General features: G+C 40.2%; 1 protein-coding gene across 1 annotated transcript in view; it reads left to right on the forward strand.

The window, feature by feature from the left end:
• REV1 (REV1 DNA directed polymerase) overlaps positions 1–22,225 on the forward strand; it is a 390,819-nt gene that overhangs the window by 92,554 nt on the left and 276,040 nt on the right. The window contains 1 exon segment of the mRNA XM_053707683.1: positions 14,133–14,803. Coding sequence (XP_053563658.1) covers positions 14,133–14,803 — 671 coding nt within the window.

A 22,225-nucleotide genomic window follows, 5' to 3' on the forward strand; every position in this document is an offset into this window, starting at 1 on the left:
CGATGCTTCCTCGATTGATTGCCAGGATCAAACAGGAGAGAGCATCGATGATTCTAATAGCGCCTGCGTGGCCACGCAGGACCTGGTATGCAGATCTAGTGGACATGTCGTCCTGTCCACCTTGGTCTCTGCCTCTGAGACAGGACCTTCTGATTCAGGGTCCTTTCAAACATCCAAATCTAATTTCTCTGAGGCTGACTGCATGGAGATTGAACGCTTGATTCTATCAAAGCGGGGATTCTCGGAGTCAGTGATTGATACCTTAATACAGGCTAGGAAACCTATTACCAGAAAAATTTACCATAAAATATGGCGTAAATACTTATATTGGTGCGAATCCAAGAGTTACTCATGGAGTAAGGTTAGGATTCCTAGGATATTGTCTTTTCAACAAGAAGGTTTAGAAAAGGGTTTATCTGCTAGTTTGTTAAAGGGACAGATCTCAGCTCTGTCTATCCTTTTACACAAACGTCTGTCAGAAGTTCCAGACGTTCAGGCTTTTTGTCAGGCTTTGGCTAGGATTAAGCCTGTGTTTAAGACTGTTGCTCCGCCGTGGAGCTTAAACTTAGTTCTTAACGTTCTGCAAGGTGTTCCGTTTGAACCCCTTCATTCCATTGATATCAAGCTGTTATCTTGGAAAGTTCTGTTTTTTTTTTTTTTTTTTTAAATGTTTATTTATAACCAACAGAGTGTACAATCAAATTAATTCAATCTCTTTGTGCCTCACAGGGCCAGATAAAACAAAATATATTACAAAACAAAACAATTTTAAATGGAAAATTTCACATATCACATACCAAATTACTGATCCCTTTATATGAAATATTTGTACACCTAGTTGGGCTTTTCCTAATTAAGTAAAATAAAGAGACAAATGAACACTCATAAATACACAAAAACATATAACTAAAAATAAAATAAAAAAAAAAAAAATAAAAAACATAGAAGAAAAAAAAAAAGAAAAAACAAACAAGAACCAAAAAAGGAAGAAGTGTACCTTGTGTTAGGCTAACCTGCCTAATGCTAAATTTCAGTGTTTATTCCACTCAATTAAATGATCACCTGTTGGAGAGGTTTAACTTTCCCCCTATAACTTAAAATACGTCCAGTTAAGAACTGACAATAACTTAATCGGCAATCCTCATCCTTAACTGGGGTGAACCCAACAGCAACAAACAACCGACGTACAAACAAACAAGTAAAAGAACTAAGAGGGAAAAAAAAAAAAAAAAAAAAAAAAAAAGGAAATAAAGGGAAAAAATAAACAAGGAGAGAGAGTGAATGAATTACCATAAGCCCAACAACACCATTTCTGAGTTTCTAAATGGATGAATCAGGAGGTCAATTTCACTTGAAGGAAAAGATTTTATAAAAAATGCCCACTTCTTAAAGAATGAAATGACCTCTCGTTCCTCATTTAAATTAGTATCCATTTGCTCAAGAGTACATTGTTTTTTTAGACAGTTTTTGACCTCCGGAATACTGGGGACAGTCCCTCCCCGCCATTTTCTGAGAATTAAGTATCTGGCTGCTAATATGGCCATATTAACAATTTTGGAATTGCCTATCTGAGCTTCTAAGTCCTTCCATAAAAATATAATGTGAGATACCTCTAATCTCAGAGAGGAGGTTCCCAGAATAGTATTAAGCCAGTATTGTAGTTTAGACCAAAATTGTTGCAGCTTTGGGCAATCCCAAAACATATGTATAAGATTAGCAGAGGGAAGGGAACATTTAGGGCAAGAACTAAATTTAAAATTACCATACCGCGCTCCCTTTTCTGGAGTAAAGAAAGTCATTAATAATAATTTAATGTGAGATTCTCTCCATGTGGAAGAAAGAGTGACTCGTTTAGTTTCCGCAATTGAGAATTGGATACAACTAGTCTCTATAAAACTTTGCCTTAAAGCAGGAGCCCAGTTAGTGGAGATTTTTTCCAGATTAGAGGCTCCTTTTGTAGAGCTCAAATCTGTATAACTGGTTGAAATTGACATAGTACCAATTTTAGCTAAGATAAGCCATTTCTCTATTGGCCCCTGGGACCAATTCCAACCGTAAGTGCTTATTATATTAGATGCGAAATGCCTTGCTTGTAAATACGCAAAGAAATCTTTTTGAGGGAGTTTATATTCCGCTCTCAATGCGCCAAAGGTTTTTATGCATGTCCTTTCAAAATCTAGTAACTGAGAGAGCTTTCTTAGACCTACCTTATGCCATCTCTGGAAAGGTGAAAATTGAACTCCCGCTTGAAATTGAGGGTTACCTGATAGTGGCATGAACTTAGAAATCCTATGTTCAACACCTAAGAGTTTACACACTTTCCACCAGGCTTGAAGGGGGTTATAGATTGTTCTCATCTTTTTCACCTCCTTTGATAATTGAGCAGCATTACAGTGAATAGTTGCTAAAGGGAGATATGGATGTGTTATGTTCCTTTCTAGATTATTGTTAGTGACGTAGTCTCTCTCATGTACCCAGTCCATAATTAGGCGTAGTAGAAAGGCATAGTTATAAAGTTTTAAGTCTGGTAGAGCCAGGCCCGCTAGTTCTCTGGGGAGAGAAAGTTTAAGTAAGGAAATTCTGGGTTTTTTATTTTGCCACAGGAATTTTCTCAGAGAAGTGTTAAATATTGTCAAATCTCTTCCCCTTATGATCAATGAAATGTTTTGTATTACATATAAAATTTTGGGAAGACAAATCATTTTATATAAGGCTATGCGGCCTGACAACGAGAGGGGGAGATTCTGCCAATTTTTAAGAGTCTTCATAACTCTATTAAGAACTGGGGTAATGTTAAGGTTATACCATTTTTCCGGATTAGGTGAAATCATTAACCCTAGATATTTAAAAGCTCTGGAGACTATTTTGAAGGGTATGTTTAGCATAGGTTCCTTGGGGGGTTTGATCCACATAAGTTCCGATTTTGTGGTATTCACTCTGTACCCGGAGAAGGAACCAAATTGTTCAATGATGGATATAAGTTTAGGAATATTGTTGGCACTGTTAGACATATAAATAAGAACATCATCGGCATACAGAGCAATTTTAAGCTCTTCCGTGCCAATCTTAATCCCCTCCAACTGTTGCCTAATGCATATGGCCAAGGGTTCAATGGAAACATTAAAGAGGAGTGGGGAGAGAGGGCACCCCTGACGAGTACCTCTTTTAAGCCAAATATCTGAAGAAGTCGAGCCATTAATTAACATTTTTGTAGACGCTACATTATATAGATTGCTAACAAAGTTAAGGAAATTACCATTAAAACCGAAATGTTGCAAGGAGTGAATTAAATGATCATGGTGTATTGAATCAAAAGCCTTCTCGGCATCTATTGCTATAACAGCTAGATCAGGAGTGACCCCCTGCCCTCCAGCCCCCAAACTCTCCCTAGTACTGAAAAAATCAATAGTAAGAAGCAATTCTCTTATCTTAGCTGAAGAATTACGCTTGGACATAAAGCCCGCTTGGTCCTTATGAATAACACCAGGAAGAATTGTTTGGAGTCTCGAGGCCAGAATGGTGGTAAGAATCTTGTAATCTGAATTAAGCAAGGCTATGGGTCTATATGACTCCTTCCTCTTTGGGTCCTTACCTTGCTTAAGGATCAGCGTAGTGCAGGAAGCTGCAAAATTAGGAGAAGGGGGGTTACCCTTTGTATATATGTTGTTATATAATGAGGTTAGATATGGCAAGATTGTTAACTTTGCAATTTTGTAAAATTCGTTGGGGAGGGCATCCGGGCCTGGAGCTTTATTCAAAGATAAGTCATGAATTGCTCTTGATACTTCCATTTCAGTGATCGGGAGATTCAGATTTTCAATCTGGTCAGGTAATAGTGATGAGGATACAATCTTACTCCAGAAATCTTCGCGAGCAGGTATATTTGAGTTTTTTAAAGAATATAAATCTTTATAATAGGATAAAAATATCTGTGATATATCGTCCATTTTTGTTATCAGTTTACCATCTTCAAATAGGGAGTCAATTAGGAAAACCTCTTTATCTTTTTTAACTAATCTTGCTAAAAGTTTACCCGACTTACTACCATATCTGTAAAGTTTAGCTTGGAATCTCAGCTCCTTCTGAGAAGTCTTATAGAGAAGAAAAGTATCTCTATCTTTCAGCGCCTGGGTATATCGTTCCCAGGTGCTGGATGTTTTTTGTAGAAGATAGCAATTGTATGTATTAGATACTGCTTTTAAGATTTCTTTCTCCCTAAATTTCAATTTCTTTGTCCTCCTAATACAATATGCCAGAATCTCACCTCTGATCACTGCTTTTGCTGTCTCCCAGAAAATGGTGGGACGATTGATATAATCCTGATTAAAAGATATATATTCTTCTAACTTAAGTTTTACCCAATTCTTAAATTTGAGATCCATGGCTAGGTATGATGGGAAATGAAATCGATTACTTGTAGTAGTGGGGTCACTAGCTTGGAACTCCAAGAAAATAGGGGCGTGGTCAGAGATACATATAGGAAGAATTCCTGCCATTACTCTCGTTTTACATAATTCTTCGTCCAAGAGAAGAAGATCTATCCTTGAGAGTGATTTATGCACCTTGGAAAGGCATGTGTAATCCCTTAAGTCCGGATTTTGTGACCTCCAGATATCCCTAACCCCAAGATTTTGAAAAAGTCTGTTAAACAATTTGGATTCAATATTATCTCTTTTAGTTCTGGGGGCCAATGGATGTTGTCTTAATCTATCTAAGGGATATTGGGGTGCCATATTAAAGTCCCCTCCAACTATCAGGTAACCCTCTTTATAGATCATAATGTCTGCCTGCAATGTTTCCCAAAAAGACCAATTAATAACATTAGGGGCATAGATGTTGCATAATGTGTATATTACTTTATCAATCTTAATTTTTACCATGATAAATCTTCCCTCAGAGTCATTTTTTGTATGAAAAATTTGATAATTTAGCTTTTTCCCCAAAAGAATTGCTACTCCTCCCTTTCTCTGTTTGCTAGGTGAAAATAAAACTTCTTTAACCCATGAGCATTTGAGTTTTAATATTTCTTCTGTCTTTAAATGGGTTTCCTGTATAAAGGCAATATCAGTATGAATTCTTCTTAAATGTGCTATTATTGTTTTTCGTTTGATTGGGGAGGTAATACCCCCAATACTCCAGGAGGTCAGTCTAAATCTATTAATCGTGTTGGCCATCTAAATTTATCGTAAGGGAAAAAAGAAGAAGAGAGAGAGAAGAAAAAAAACAAACAAAAAAAAAAAAAAAACACAGAAACACAACCGAGGACCACCGAGGGCCTCGTTTACCATCCTTATGGTGAGCTGCCATAAAAGAGAGAAACACAGTCCAAGAGTGAGCACAGCACAGAGGTCCGGGTGCACAGGAGACCAGGGGCACTGCCACAGCCCCCCAATAATCTGTCAATGGTATACACAAAGAGGAACTCCAGCACTCCAGTATTAGAAAAAGGCAATTTTATTAAGCAACGTTTCGGGGTCACAGCCCCTTCCTCATGCTATATCTTTATTAAACAACACATCACCATTTAAATACCCTCCTCTAGGCGCCAAAAATGCACCTACATTGGGGGATTGTCTCCCTCTAGTGGTTACTTGTGGTCACTATACCAAATGTATATACTATTTCCTAAGTGATATATATTGCTACTTATAAACACATTACATTATGCTTACAACTATACAGGAATATACAACAATATCAAAAATGCATAAATGTATGACAAATGCCTAAATGTATGAAAAATCTTATCTACAAATGTATAAAAGAATTATTTTGTAAAACAAATGTTTAAAAAATATATATGAAGATGCAGATATCTCTATTTTTTGTATGTTTTACTCTATTCAATTAATATAGGTTCACTTACTCAAAGCTCATTTTCCAAAATCATATTGCTATTTGGATAATCATAGGGGGAATATATGGAAAAGCAGACTTATATTATGTTCAAATCTTGTTATGCAATATTATACCCTTGGATAAACTACTTGGATAAGCTACTAAAAGAAATATGCTCCTTGGAGGAAGTGATGCTTTAGAATAAACTTTAGAAAAAACATATAATGCTTTTAGAAAAAACAAGACAAGTCATAATCTCTATTGAGACCCCTAGGTTGAAGTGTAGCTAGTTGGTGTATCCACCACATTTCCCTTTGTTGGAGGAGACGTTCCCTATCCATTCCATTTCTATTGGGGCCTACACGGTCTATTATCTGCCACCTCATCTGGCTGACACTATGTCCTTTCTCTAGGAAATGACTTGAGACTGGGGCATCTTTGTTATTACACCTAATGTTCGATCTGTGCTGACTCATACGGTCACGGGCCTTGCGAGTAGTCTCGCCGATATAAACCAAGGAACATGGGCATTTTATACGGTAAATTACATGAGTTGTCTCGCAGGTATAGAAGCCTTTGATATTGTATTTCCTACCACTTTGAGGGTGGTGGAAATTCTCTCCTTTAATGATCGAATGGCAACTCATGCAATTGTAACAGGGGAACGTACCTACTCTCTTTTTCCCAGTGATTGTCTGCTGTATTTTACCCGTGGTCCCCAAGTCTGTTTTAACAAGCTGGTCTCTTAGGCTCTTGACCCTTTTATAGGCCATGAGTGGTGGTTTTTTAAAATATGTGACTCCCTTGTTGCATTCCTCTAAAATATGCCAATTTTGGCGTATTAGTTTAGCAATTTTGTTACTGAGTGGATTATATTGGCTCACAAAAACCATTCTATCCATATTCTTGTCTGTGTTCCTACTCCTAGTTTTATCCAATTCAGTAAGTGTATTATCCAATAATTTGTCAGGGTATCCCCTATTAGTGAATTTTTCTTTCATTTCTTTGAACCTATGGGATTTCCTGTCATTAGAGCTTACAATCCTATCTACTCTGAGTAGTTGGCTTCTAGGAAGTGACTCTATCAAATTTCGGGGGTGAAAACTATTGTATAGAAGGAGGTTATTTTTGTCCGTTTCTTTACAGTGTAAATCAAACTCTAAAAGTCTACCCGCTTTGATGACTTTCGTGTCTAAAAAGGCTACATATTCCTCACTGTAATTTACAGTGAATTCTAAACCTCTTACTTCTGTATTCAGCTCTTTAACGAACTGTAGGAGGGACTCCACGTTGCCCCACCATACACCAAACACATCATCAATGTAGCGGAGCCATACTGCCCCATACTTTCTAAACAATGCATTTTGATATACACAATTTTCCTCAATTTCCTTCATGAAGAGATTGGCGTATGATGGGGCAACGTTGGAGCCCATAGCAGTGCCTCTTATCTGGACATACCACTGGTCCTGAAACAAAAAGTAGTTCCAGTAAAGGATCAATAAGTAGTTCCAGTAAAGGATCAAAAAGTAGTTCCAGTAAAGGATCAATCTCAAAAGATCTTCGATAAAATTAACCTGACCATGACCATATCCCCTGTCCACCATCAATGTCTTCCTTATAACAGCTATCCCTGTTTCATGTTTTATAGAGGTGTAAAGACTTTTCACATCCATGGTGAACAGGAGATATTTGTCACTGGGAAATAGGACATAGTGTCAGCCAGATGAGGTGGCAGATAATAGACCATGTAGGCCCCAATAGAAATGGAATGGATAGGGAACGTCTCCTCCAACAAAGGGAAATATGGTGGATACACCAACTAGCTACACTTCAACCTAGGGGTCTCAATAGAGATTATGACTTGTCTTGTTTTTTCTAAAAGCATTATATGTTTTTTCTAAAGTTTATTCTAAAGCATCACTTCCTCCAAGGAGCATATTTCTTTTAGTAGCTTATCCAAGTAGTTTATCCAAGGGTATAATATTGCATAACAAGATTTGAACATAATATAAGTCTGCTTTTCCATATATTCCCCCTATGATTATCCAAATAGCAATATGATTTTGGAAAATGAGCTTTGAGTAAGTGAACCTATATTAATTGAGTAGAGTAAAACATACAAAAAATAGAGATATCTGCATCTTCATATATATTTTTTAAACATTTGTTTTACAAAATAATTCTTTTATACATTTGTAGATAAGATTTTTCATACATTTAGGCATTTGTCATACATTTATGCATTTTTGATATTGTTGTATATTCCTGTATAGTTGTAAGCATAATGTAATGTGTTTATAAGTAGCAATATATATCACTTAGGAAATAGTATATACATTTGGTATAGTGACCACAAGTAACCACTAGAGGGAGACAATCCCCCAATGTAGGTGCATTTTTGGCGCCTAGAGGAGGGTATTTAAATGGTGATGTGTTGTTTAATAAAGATATAGCATGAGGAAGGGGCTGTGACCCCGAAACGTTGCTTAATAAAATTGCCTTTTTCTAATACTGGAGTGCTGGAGTTCCTCTTTGTGTATACCAATAAAAGAGAGAAAGAGAGAGGCTATAGCTCAGGTTTAGTTAACTATGCTTAGGTGTTAGTCATTGCCTGAAGTCTTAGCCCTTGATCTGGAGCAGAGGATTGACTTATAAATTTTTCTGCCTCCCTGGCTGAATCAAAGAAATGTGTCTGGTTCTCTATTATGATTTTCAGTCTGGCTGGGTAAATGATGGTGGCTCGATATCCTTGATTTATTAATCTAGTGCAGACTGGGGCCAGCTCCCTCCTCTTGGCTGATGTTTCAGCTGAAAAATCCTGAAAAAGCATTATTTTAGTTTCCCCTAAGAGGATAGGTTGTTTTTTTTTATAAGATTGTAAAAGTAAAACTTTGTCTTGATAGTTAAGTGTTTTTGCTATAATTGGTCTTGGTCTAGGGTTTTCTTTGTCTGGAGGTTGCCAGCCTAACCTGTGTGCTCTTTCGAGGACTATCTGTGGGTGAGTTAGTGGAATTTGGAGTAATTGTGGTAATGTTTTAGTTAAGAATTTAGTAAGATCTTCGTATTGTTTTTCCTCAGGGACCCCTATCACCCTAAAATTATTGCGTCTTGCACGGTTTTCTAGGTCTTCCAATTTAGACTGGGTTTTAATAAGTTTAGAGTTCAAGGAGTCTATTTTATCAGTATGATTGCCCATCATATCCTCTAAATCAGAGATTCTTTGTTCCGCCTCGCTCAATCTACTAGAGAATTGGCGAATTTCGGTTGTTAGTGACACTATATCCTGTTTTATTTCGTTTTTGAGGGCATCAAATTTAGGTGTTAAGGCTTCTGATATATTTGAAACAAGTGTTTGTAAATCAAGTGATGTGTTTGTGTGAGGGAAGGTAGTGATGGTAGAGTGAATGTCGGCCGTGACTTCTGTTGAGGCCTTAGATTTTTTTATCCCTTTGCCTCGCTGACATATTTAGGGGGGACGTTTTAACCTGTGTATTAATAAATTTGTCCATCAATCTGTGAATGTGATGTGCAAAATCTGGGGTATTAACTAATTCGAAGGGGTTAACCCCCTTAAAGTGATAACGTATAGTAAGGAACAGTGAGGGAAGGGGAGTGAGTGAAAATATGAGAAAGTGATTAGGGCTTTTTTTTTTCTTTTTTTATTCTTTTTTTTTTAGAAATCCTCAGCCTAAGATCAAGAGTATATCCAGAAATATTATACCCTCTGATTTACCTCTAACTCTAATTCACTAAGTAAATACTTAATATGAAGTTAATTTTGTATCAGAAAAAAAAAATAAAAAAATAAAAAATTTTTTTTTTTTTTTTTTTTTTTAAGAACAAAAATTGTAGCTGTTAGATATTTTTACTTTCTATAGATTACTGACTTCAACAGACTATGTATGTATTGGGACTATACAGGCAAAAAAAAAAAAAAAAAAAAAAAAAGAAGAAAAAACATTTAAATTAAACCAGAACCAGCTTATAAGGAATCTCCTAGGTTTCTGGGTGCAAAGTATCCTAGAAATAATGGAGGTTTCCCTTCCTTAGTCCAAGCCCTTAGGTCTGCCTCTCAGGCTTTGGGGTCTCTTCTCAGCACATATATAAGAAAAAATACATATAAGCCACAGAGGTATTACAGTGCTTAGATACAAATGATTTTACAATTTCTGGCGCACTAGTTTGCTACCTATAAGACAAAAAGTTGCTAAACAGTCATAATCAAGTAACCAGGGGACTAGAATTATCCCCTCAATAAAAAGGGAACACAGTCAGAGATAGGAATTTCTAAACCAATTATCCACTGTATAGAATTTACAAAATTCTAGAATTAGAACTTATAATTTCTTGCTTAGTTATCAGCAACCCCAGTTAATTATCTTAATTCAGGATTCCTTACCTCTGCATGAAAACTTAGGAAATAAATGTACTAATTTAACAGTTGTTTGCTTAGGGGCGGTATGAGAATCTAGACCAAAATTCAAAGTCTGAATATCAATAGGGGGAGAAACAAAAGAAAGCACCTCCCTAGGATTAATTAATAAACAAAATTAAGCCCAATTTCCACAATTTAAATCATTAACTTAATATATACAAATCCCAATTGTATAAGTTATTAGCTTAAATTACTAAGCACACTTAAGATTGAACAATTTTGGGTATTTTTAGGTCTAAACCAGGCAAAGACAGAAAAAGAGAAAAAAAAGAAAAATAAATAAATAACAATAGTATAGGTGAGATCAGTGTCATAACCAGCTGCCAGGTAAAATAATGTCATTGAACTTAAGCCTTATCAGGCCTTGCTTGTATATACCCAGATGCAAGGTGTCCGTTTTTACTTTCCTCTTCTCAAAGTAACTCCTGCTCTTTCTCCTTTGGAGATATAATTATGTCAAAAAGAGGAAGGGAAAAGAGGGGCACAAAATTTTCAGTCAGTACGTTACCCCCTGCCAGTTTCCAGACGTCTTGAACAAGGTGCTCCTCTTCAGCACATCCCCCCTCTCGCAGCACCGGTGGGAAGGGGGTGCACCTAACCACAGCTGCCGGAAAAGTCAAACAGCACTCAGACAGACCAGTGCTGGAATCAACGGGCAGCAGAAGAGGCAGGCTGTGACCTGAGAGAACAAACCAGGAACAGATGACGGTCCGTGTCCCTCACGCAGCACCGGTGGGAGGAGACAGCGGACCGGGAGCAACCGTGAGGCAACCTTCCACCCCAGAGACAGGAAGCGCGATGAATCCACTGGGGGCCGACTCGTCCGGCGTTCTCACCCCTACAACAACCCAGCGGAACTTGCAGGTAGGGCCAGATAACTGTCTTAGAAGTCAGTATGGAGGAGGCGGGTCACCGCGCCGGGTTCGACCGGCAAGCCAGGGGTAACCCAGGTGGAGGCTCCAGACCAGGAGACCTCCTAGCTTTAATCAGGGTCCGTCCTCTGCTTCAATTCAGTTATAAGGAAGCACTTTCACAAATACATTACAGCGTAGTTTTCTTCTTCATCTTCCTTCTATAGCAGTATGAGATGCACGGATAGGGCTAATAACCAGGTGCAATAAGTATGGCAGCGATAGATTTGCTGAGCAAGCCTCCCAAAGTGTAAGGGCTTAGGCGCGAAAATTCCGCCAACTGCTTGCAGTGGAGGTAGTGCTGAGCAGGTGTCTCACCTGACCATACACCTGGGCTCCTCCTCCGGAACTGATCTCTGGAAAGTTCTGTTTTTAATGGCTATTTCCTCGGCTCGAAGAGTCTCTGAGTTATCGGCCTTACATTGTGATTCTCCTTATCTGATTTTTCATTCAGACAAGGTAGTTCTGCGTACAAAGCCTGGGTTCTTACCTAAGGTAGTCACTAACAGGAGTATCAATCAAGAGATTGTTGTTCCATCATTGTGCCCTAACCCTTCTTCAAAGAAGGAACGACTTCTGCACAATCTGGACGTCGTCCGTGCCCTGAAATTTTATTTGCAGGCAACTAAGGATTTTCGTCAAACTTCTTCCCTGTTTGTCGTTTATTCTGGACAAAGGAGAGGTCAAAAAGCTTCGGCTACCTCTCTCTCTTTTTGGCTTCGTAGCATAATACGTTTAGCATATGAGACTGCTGGATAGCAGCCTCCTGAAAGGATTACAGCTCATTCTACTAGAACTGTGGCTTCCACTTGGGCCTTTAAGAATGAGGCCTCTGTTGAACAGATTTGCAAGGCTGCAACTTGGTCTTCACTTCATACTTTTTCAAAATTTTACAAATTTGACACTTTTGCTTCTTCGGAGGCTGTTTTTGGGAGAAAGGTTCTACAGGCAGTGGTTCCTTCCGTGTAAAGATCCTGCCTTTCCCTCCCGTCATCCGTGTACTTTTAGCTTTGGTATTGGTATCCCATAAGTAATGGATGACCCGTGGACTGACTACACTTAACAGGAGAAAACATAATTTATGCTTACCTGATAAATTCCTTTCTCCTGTAGTGTAGTCAGTCCACGGCCCGCCCTGTTGTTTACGGCAGGTCTAAAATTTTTTAACTTAAACTCCAGTCACCACTGCACCCTATAGTTTCTCCTTTCTCGTTTGGTTTCGGTCGAATGACTGGGTATGACGTAGAGGGGAGGAGCTATATAGCAGCTCTGCTTGGGTGATCCTCTTGCACTTCCTGTTAGGGAGGAGATATAATCCCATAAGTAATGGATGACCCGTGGACTGACTACACTACAGGAGAAAGGAATTTATCAGGTAAGCATAAATTATGTTATTTTTGAGTTGAGCAGTCTGTTTTATGGAGAAAAGAGTAAGGCCAGTGGGGAAGGTAAGTGGTGCTTCAAACTCTAATGCTTCACTATAAACGTGCAAATTAGTCACACTAGGGTGTTAAATCCAGCGGATCTGTTGAGTCACAGGTTTTAGTTCCTGAGCAACAAGCAATTAGTTGCCGAGACGGGCGTGACACGTGTAGGATTTCTGAATTATCCTCAGCTGGCGTCCTTGTTATCTATATTTCTCTGGTATCTCCGCTCCAGTCCAGATTCTCGCCTCCCCTCTGGTTCTGTAGATACAGCCGGCAGATCGATAGCGGGAGGCCGGTCTCGAAGGCAAACAGCTCGATCCACAAAGTTCTCTTTTTTTCTTCAAACGAGGTTTACTGGTGGTGTTCTTGTGTACTGTCCATCTGTTCTAATAAACTTTTTTGCTGCTTTTTAGCGCTAAAATCAGACTTTTCAGACTGCTATAGCCGGAGCTGATCTGAAGTGCGTCTTACCAGCTTGGCTGCTAGCTCCGCCCCCCCAGAACAAGGGCATTTTTATCAGGCATTATGGTAATACCTTTCTTAGCTCTTTTCCCCTTATTTGCAACCACCAGGACTTGACAGATCATAAGAGCCATAGTACCTTAAAGCCTAGTTGTTGCTATTAACTTTTAGACATCTTCTTTATCCACTCTTATATAATATCATCCCCTTGCTCCTCTCTAATCTAGGTAGCTCCTACATTTTAAATAGTTTTGCAAGCAATGGTGTTTATCAACTTTCTTTTTGCTTTTTTTGTTTTGTAACCAAGATTTTTGTTTAGTAGGTGGTGATTTTCTATGCCTAAAACAAATATAGTATTTGAGTCTCTGTCCAGCCATACTGGGGGATTAGATCAAGGATTCATTGGCAATTGGCCATTAAAAAGAAATCACTGTAATACTTGAAAATATGTCCTGCTTTTATAAACAGTGGCTTCATAACATTGCTCTGCCTGCAAAATGATAGTTGAATGCAGAGAATGTTTCCTGCATATATTTATATGGTTTCAGTTTGATATTCACCAAACAGAAGTTATTTTTTTTAAAAACTTTCTAATTTACTTTTATCATCAAATGTGCTTTGTTCTTTGTTGAAAGCTAAACCTATATAGCCTCATATGCTAATTTCTAAGCCCATGAAGGCCGCCTCATCTCAGTGCATTTTTACAGTCTTTTACTGCTAGATTGTGCTAGTTCATGAGTGCAATATAGCTAACATTGTGCTCACACCCGTAGAGTTACCTAGGAGTCAGCACGTATTGGCTAAAATGCAAGTCTGTCAAAAGAACTGAAATAAGAGGGCAGTCTGCTGAGGCTTAGATACAAGGTAATCACTGCGGTAAAACGTGTATTATTATAATTGTGTTGGTTATGCAAAACTGGGGAATGGGTAAAAAAAGGGATTCTCTATTTTTCTAAACAATAACAATTCTAGAGTAGACTGTCCCTTTTAAGTTAACAGCAGGGAGTCATTAACAAACTGAAACTTAATTTGTGCACATTTATGTATTGCATCTAGGAGCCATTCTATCCCCCCTTTCTCTGAAGAAGAAAACACTGTCCAAGCAAATGGGGTAGAATGGAATGAGGAGAAGCAGCTTGAAGATGAATTTGATTTGTGGGATTTAGAGAAGGTCTTTTCTGATCACAAGCCCAATGGACTACTAACCCAGAAAATCAATGCAGCCATATATAACAAACACAACTGCAGCTCTAACAGTGCCTTAAAGCCACTGGATAACTCAGTGCTTACAAATAACTGTCTGACAAATGGACTTCTTTTATTACCGCAACAAGAAAAGCAAGACACAAATAGCATCCCCGTTACAGACAACATATCAGCTCAGTTGGAACCAAACATTAATGCGGACATTTCTTGCAATCCTCTGAGAACGATGCCAGGTTCACCCTCCTCATCTTATTTGCACAATAACACAAAAATTAATGGTGCTCACCACTCGCTCCAGGGGCCTTCAAGCACAAAAAGCACTACCATACTTTCGCCTAGTAAGGCACCTTCTCCGCTGCCTAAAACAGCGGACCCCAATTTTATATCAGACTTTTATTCTCACTCTAGACTTCACCATATATCAACGTGGAAATGTGAATTCACAGAATTTGTGCGCAGTCTGCAGACTCAGAGCAATGGCAGCTTTCCTGGAAGGGAAAGGTTAAAAAAACTAAAGACAGGTAAGCAAGTAGTGAATAGACAATTTTTTTTTTTTCTTCACTGAACTGTGTAGGAACTAAAGGAGGAAAAATGGTATTTGAAATTGATTATTGACAGGAGAAATCCCTCCTCATCCCTTCCCTTCATCTCCCTTTTCTCCAACATAGGTGTGTCCGGTCCACGGCGTCATCCTTACTTGTGGGATATTCTCTTCCCCAACAGGAAATGGCAAAGAGCCCAGCAAAGCTGGTCACATGATCCCTCCTAGGCTCCGCCTACCCCAGTCATTCTCTTTGCCGTTGTACAGGCAACATCTCCACGGAGATGGCTTAGAGTTTTTTAGTGTTTAACTGTAGTTTTTCATTATTCAATCAAGAGTTTGTTATTTTCAAATAGTGCTGGTACGTACTATTTACTCAGAAACAGAAAAGAGATGAAGAATTCTGTTTGTATGAGGAAAATGATTTTAGCAACCGTAACTAAAATCCATGGCTGTTCCACACAGGACTGTTGAGAGCAATTAACTTCAGTTGGGGGAACAGTTTGCAGTCCTTTGCTGCTTGAGGTATGACACATTCTAACAAGACGATGTAATGCTGGAAGCTGTCATTTTCCCTATGGGATCCGGTAAGCCATGTTTATTACGATTGTAAATAAGGGCTTCACAAGGGCTTATTTAGACTGTAGACCTTTTTTGGGCTAAATCGATTGATATTAACACTTATTTAGCCTTGAGGAATCATTTATTCTGGGTATTTTGATATAATAATATCGGCAGGCACTGTTTTAGACACCTTATTCTTTAGGGGCTTTCCCAAAGCATAGGCAGAGTCTCATTTTCGCGCCGGTGTTGCGCACTTGTTTTTGAGAGGCATGGCATGCAGTCGCATGTGAGAGGAGCTCTGATACTTATAAAAGACTTCTGAAGGCGTCATTTGGTATCGTATTCCCCTTTGGGTTTGGTTGGGTCTCAGCAAAGCAGATACCAGGGACTGTAAAGGGGTTAAAGCTTAAAACGGCTCCGGTTCCGTTATTTTAAGGGTTAAAGCTTCCAAAATTGGTGTGCAATATTTTCAAGGCTTCAAGACACTGTGGTGAAAGTTTGGTGAATTTTGAACAATTCCTTCATGTTTTTTCGCAATTGCAGTAATAAAGTGTGTTCAGTTTAAAATTTAAAGTGACAGTAACGGTTTTATTTCAAAACGTTTTTTTGTACTTTCTTATCAAGTTTATGCCTGTTTAACATGTCTGAACTACCAGATAGACTGTGTTCTGAATGTGGGGAAGCCAGAATTCCTATTCATTTAAATAAATGTGATTTATGTGATAATGACAATGATGCCCAAGATGATTCCTCAAGTGAGGGGAGTAAGCATGGTACTGCATCATTCCCTCCTTCGTCTACACGAGTCTTGCCCACTCAGGAGGCCCCTAGTACATCTAGCGCGCCAATACTCCTTACTATGCAACAATTAACGGCTGTAATGGATAATTCTGTCAAAAACATTCTAGCCAAAATGAACCCTTGTCAGCGTAAGCGTGGATGCTCTGTTTTAGTTACTGAAGAGCATGACGACGCTGATATTAATATCTCTGAAGGGCCCCTAACCCAATCTGAGGGGGCCAGGGAGGTTTTGTCTGAGGGAGAAATTACTGATTTAGGGAACATTTCTCAGCAGGCTGAATCTGATGTGATTACTTTTAAATTTAAATTGGAACATCTCCGCATTTTGCTTAAGGAGGTATTATCCACTCTGGATGATTGTGAAAATTTGGTCATCCCAGAGAAACTATGTAAAATGGACAAGTTCCTAGAGGTGCCGGGGCTCCCAGAAGCTTTTCCTATACCCAAGCGGGTGGCGGACATTGTTAATAAAGAATGGGAAAGGCCCGGTATTCCTTTCGTCCCTCCCCCCATATTTAAAAAATTGTTTCCTATGGTCGACCCCAGAAAGGACTTATGGCAGTCAGTCCCCAAGGTCGAGGGAGCGGTTTCTACTTTAAACAAACGCACCACTATTCCCATAGAGGATAGTTGTGCTTTCAAAGATCCTATGGATAAAAAATTAGAAGGTTTGCTTAAAAAGATGTTTGTTCAGCAGGGTTACCTTCTACAACCCATTTCATGCATTGTCCCTGTCACTACAGCCGCATATTTCTGGTTTGATGAACTGATTAAGGTGCTCGATAGTGACTCTCCTCCTTATGAGGAGATTATGGACAGAGTCAATGCTCTCAAATTGGCTAATTCTTTCACTCTAGACGCCTCTTTGCAATTGGCTAAGTTAGCGGCTAAGAATTCTGGGTTTGCTATTGTGGCGCGCAGAGCGCTTTGGTTGAAATCTTGGTCGGCTGATGCGTCTTCCAAGAACAAGCTACTAAACATTCCTTTCAAGGGGAAAACGCTGTTTGGTCCTGACTTGAAAGAGATTATCTCTGATATCACTGGGGGTAAGGGCCATGCCCTTCCTCAGGATCGGCCTTTCAAGGCAAAAAATAGACCTAATTTTCGTCCCTTTCGTAAAAACGGACCAGCCCAAGGTGCTACGTCCTCTAAGCAAGAGGGTAATACTTCTCAGGCCAAGCCAGCTTGGAGACCAATGCAAGGCTGGAACAAGGGAAAGCAGGCCAAGAAACCTGCCACTGCTACCAAGACAGCATGAAATATTGGCCCCCGATCCGGGACCGGATCTGGTGGGGGGCAGACTCTCTCTCTTCGCTCAGGCTTGGGCAAGAGATGTTCTGGATCCTTGGGCGCTAGAAATAGTCTCCCAGGGTTATCTTCTGGAATTCAAGGGACTTCCCCCAAGGGGGAGGTTCCACAGGTCTCAGTTGTCTTCAGACCACATAAAAAGACAGGCGTTCTTACATTGTGTAGAAGACCTGTTAAAAATGGGAGTGATTCATCCTGTTCCATTGAGAGAACAAGGGATGGGGTTCTACTCCAATCTGTTCATAGTTCCCAAAAAAGAGGGAACGTTCAGACCAATCCTAGATCTCAAGATCTTAAACAAATTTCTCAAGGTCCCATCGTTCAAGATGGAAACCATTCGAACTATCCTTCCCTCCATCCAGGAAGGTCAATTCATGACCACGGTGGATTTAAAGGATGCGTATCTACATATTCCTATCCACAAGGAACATCATCGGTTCCTAAGGTTTGCATTCCTGGACAAACATTACCAGTTCGTGGCGCTTCCTTTCGGATTAGCCACTGCTCCAAGGATTTTCACAAGGGTACTAGGGTCCCTTCTAGCGGTGCTAAGACCAAGGGGCATTGCAGTAGTACCTTACCTGGACGACATTCTGATTCAAGCGTCGTCCCTCCCTCGAGCAAAGGCTCACACGGACATCGTCCTGGCCTTTCTCAGATCTCACGGCTGGAAAGTGAACGTGGAAAAGAGTTCTCTATCCCCGTCAACAAGGGTTCCCTTCTTGGGAACAATTATAGACTCCTCAGAAATGAGGATTTTTCTAACAGAGGCCAGAAAGACAAAACTTCTGGACTCTTGTCGAATTCTTCATTCCGTTCCTCTTCCTTCCGTAGCTCAGTGCATGGAAGTGATCGGGTTGATGGTAGCGGCAATGGACATAGTTCCTTTTGCGCGCATTCATCTAGACCATTACAACTGTGCATGCTCAGTCAGTGGAATGGGGACTATACAGACTTGTCTCCAAAGATACAAGTAAATCAGAGGACCAGAGACTCACTCCGTTGGTGGCTGTCCCTGGACAACCTGTCACGAGGGATGACATTCCGCAGACCAGAGTGGGTCATTGTCACGACCGACGCCAGTCTGATGGGCTGGGGCGCGGTCTGGGGATCCCTGAAAGCTCAGGGTCTTTGGTCTCGGGAAGAATCTCTTCTACCGATAAATATTCTGGAACTGAGAGCGATATTCAATGCTCTCAAGGCTTGGCCTCAGCTAGCGAGGACCAAGTTCATACGGTTTCAATCAGACAACATGACGACTGTTGCGTACATCAACCATCAGGGGGGAACAAGGAGTTCCCTAGCGATGGAAGAAGTGACCAAGATTATTCTATGGGCGGAGTCTCACTCCTGCCACCTGTCTGCTATCCACATCCCGGGAGTGGAAAATTGGGAAGCGGATTTTCTGAGTCGTCAGACATTGCATCCGGGGGAGTGGGAACTCCATCCGGAAATCTTTGCCCAAGTCACTCAACTATGGGGCATTCCAGACATGGATCTGATGGCCTCTCGTCAGAACTTCAAAGTTCCTTGCTACGGGTCCAGATCCAGGGATCCCAAGGCTGCTCTAGTGGATGCACTAGTAGCACCTTGGACCTTCAAACTAGCTTATGTGTTCCCGCCGTTTCCTCTCATCCCCAGGCTGGTAGCCAGGATCAATCAGGAGAGGGCGTCGGTGATCTTGATAGCTCCTGCGTGGCCACGCAGGACTTGGTATGCAGATCTGGTGAATATGTCATCGGCTCCACCTTGGAAGCTACCTTTGAGACGAGACCTTCTTGTTCAGGGTCCGTTCGAACATCCGAATCTGGTTTCACTCCAGCTGACTGCTTGGAGATTGAACGCTTGATTTTATCAAAGCGAGGTTTCTCAGATTCTGTTATCGATACTCTTGTTCAGGCCAGAAAGCCTGTAACTAGAAAGATTTACCACAAAATTTGGAAAAAATATATCTGTTGGTGTGAATCTAAAGGATTCCCTTGGGACAAGGTTAAGATTCCTAGGATTCTATCCTTCCTTCAAGAAGGATTGGAAAAAGGATTATCGGCAAGTTCCCTGAAGGGACAGATTTCTGCCTTGTCGGTGTTACTTCACAAAAAACTGGCAGCTGTGCCAGATGTTCAAGCCTTTGTTCAGGCTCTGGTTAGGATCAAGCCTGTTTACAAACCTTTGACTCCTCCTTGGAGTCTCAATTTAGTTCTTTCAGTTCTTCAGGGGGTTCCGTTTGAACCCTTACATTCCGTTGATATTAAGTTATTATCTTGGAAAGTTTTGTTTTTAGTTGCAATTTCTTCTGCTAGAAGAGTTTCAGAATTATCTGCTCTGCAGTGTTCTCCTCCTTATCTGGTGTTCCATGCAGATAAGGTGGTTTTACGTACTAAACCTGGTTTTCTTCCAAAAGTTGTTTCTAACAAAAACATTAACCAGGAGATTATCGTACCTTCTCTGTGTCCGAAACCAGTTTCAAAGAAGGAACGCTTGTTGCACAATTTGGATGTTGTTCGCGCTCTAAAATTCTATTTAGATGCTACAAAAGATTTTAGACAAACATCTTCCTTGTTTGTTGTTTATTCAGGTAAAAGGAGAGGTCAAAAAGCAACTTCTACCTCTCTCTCTTTTTGGATTAAAAGCATCATCAGATTGGCTTACGAGACTGCCGGACGGCAGCCTCCCGAAAGAATCACAGCTCATTCCACTAGGGCTGTGGCTTCCACATGGGCCTTCAAGAACGAGGCTTCTGTTGATCAGATATGTAGGGCAGCGACTTGGTCTTCACTGCACACTTTTACCAAATTTTACAAGTTTGATACTTTTGCTTCTTCTGAGGCTATTTTTGGGAGAAAGGTTTTGCAAGCCGTGGTGCCTTCCATTTAGGTGACCTGATTTGCTCCCTCCCTTCATCCGTGTCCTAAAGCTTTGGTATTGGTTCCCACAAGTAAGGATGACGCCGTGGACCGGACACACCTATGTTGGAGAAAACAGAATTTATGTTTACCTGATAAATTTCTTTCTCCAACGGTGTGTCCGGTCCACGGCCCGCCCTGGTTTTTTAATCAGGTCTGATAATTTATTTTCTTTAACTACAGTCACCACGGTACCATATGGTTTCTCCTATGCTATTATTCCTCCTTAACGTCGGTCGAATGACTGGGGTAGGCGGAGCCTAGGAGGGATCATGTGACCAGCTTTGCTGGGCTCTTTGCCATTTCCTGTTGGGGAAGAGAATATCCCACAAGTAAGGATGACGCCGTGGACCGGACACACCGTTGGAGAAAGAAATTTATCAGGTAAACATAAATTCTGTTTTTTCCCAAAGGTCCTGCCTGGAGAAATCTTGTTTCATTAGAGATCCCTCCATTTTCCTTTCTCTTACTGCTGGATAGATATCTTTTTTTTTAATTTTTTTTTTCAAGCTCAACTTGATTTCACTGAGCCTAATTTCTGCAGTGTCTGGGACTAATGGATATTTACACAAATAAATATACATATTTTAAAGGGGCATTTAAGTGCAAAAATGAAATGCTCTAATTTGTTAGAATATGTAATTTTAGCACTAGTGACCCTGCAATGTGATGTATTCAACGCAAATGGGTTGAACACATAGTTATAATATCACTTGGGAGCCGCAGTGTACTGCTGGTCCTGACTGGATAGAGCTGGTAGACACGTAGTGCAGCTGTGTGACTGCCTCTGCGGCTGTATCTGCTCTGAACCTGCAATGCTCTTTCAGCTACTGAGTGATGCTCTAAAACCATGTGTTTAACCCCATTTGCAGGGGTTTACGCATAGCATTACAGGGTCGCTAGTGCAAAAATGACAAGAAAAACAGGCAGAATAATTTATGATATTAATAATTAAACCTTTTATGGGAATTACATTTTGATATTAATGCCCCTTTAAAGAACATTCTCAGGACAATATTATTTTCTTTCATGTAATTAGCAAGAGTCCATGAGCTAGTGACGTATGGGATATACATTCCTACCAGGAGGGGCAAAGTTTCCCAAACCTCAAAATGCCTATAAATACACCCCTCACCACACCCACAAATCAGTTTTACAAACTTTGCCTCCCGTGGAGGTGGTGAAGTAAGTTTGTGCTAGATTCCTCGTTGATATGCGCTTCGCAGCAAGCTGGAGCCCGGTTTTCCTCTCAGTGTGCAGTGAATGTCAGAGGGATGTGAAGAGAGTATTGCCTATTTGAATTCAATGATCTCCCTCTACGGGGTCTATTTCATAGGTTCTCTGTTATCGGTCGTAGAGATTCATCTCTTACCTCCCTTTTCAGATCGACGATATACTCTTATATATACCATTACCTCTACTGATTCTCGTTTCAGTACTGGTTTGGCTTTCTACTACATGTAGATGAGTGTCCTGGGGTAAGTAAGTCTTATTTTTTGTGACACTCTAAGCTATGGTTGGGCACTTTTATATAAAAGTTCTAAATATATGTGTTTAAACATTTATTTGCCTTGATTCAGGATGTTCGATATTCCTTATTTCAGACAGTCAGTTTCATTATTTTTTTTCCTGTGGGCTGTTAGGCTCGCGGGGGCTGAAAATGCTTCATTTTATTGCGTCATTCTTGGCGCGGACTTTTTTGGCGCAAAAATTTTCTTTGTCATTTCCAGCGTCATACTTGTCGCCGGAAGTTGCGTCATTTTTTTGACGTTTTTGCGCCAAAAATATCGGCGTCACCGGATGTGGCGTCATTTTTGTCTCCACAT

The sequence above is a fragment of the Bombina bombina genome, chromosome 3 (genome assembly GCF_027579735.1).
Source record: "Bombina bombina isolate aBomBom1 chromosome 3, aBomBom1.pri, whole genome shotgun sequence".
Lineage (NCBI taxonomy): Eukaryota > Metazoa > Chordata > Amphibia > Anura > Bombinatoridae > Bombina > Bombina bombina.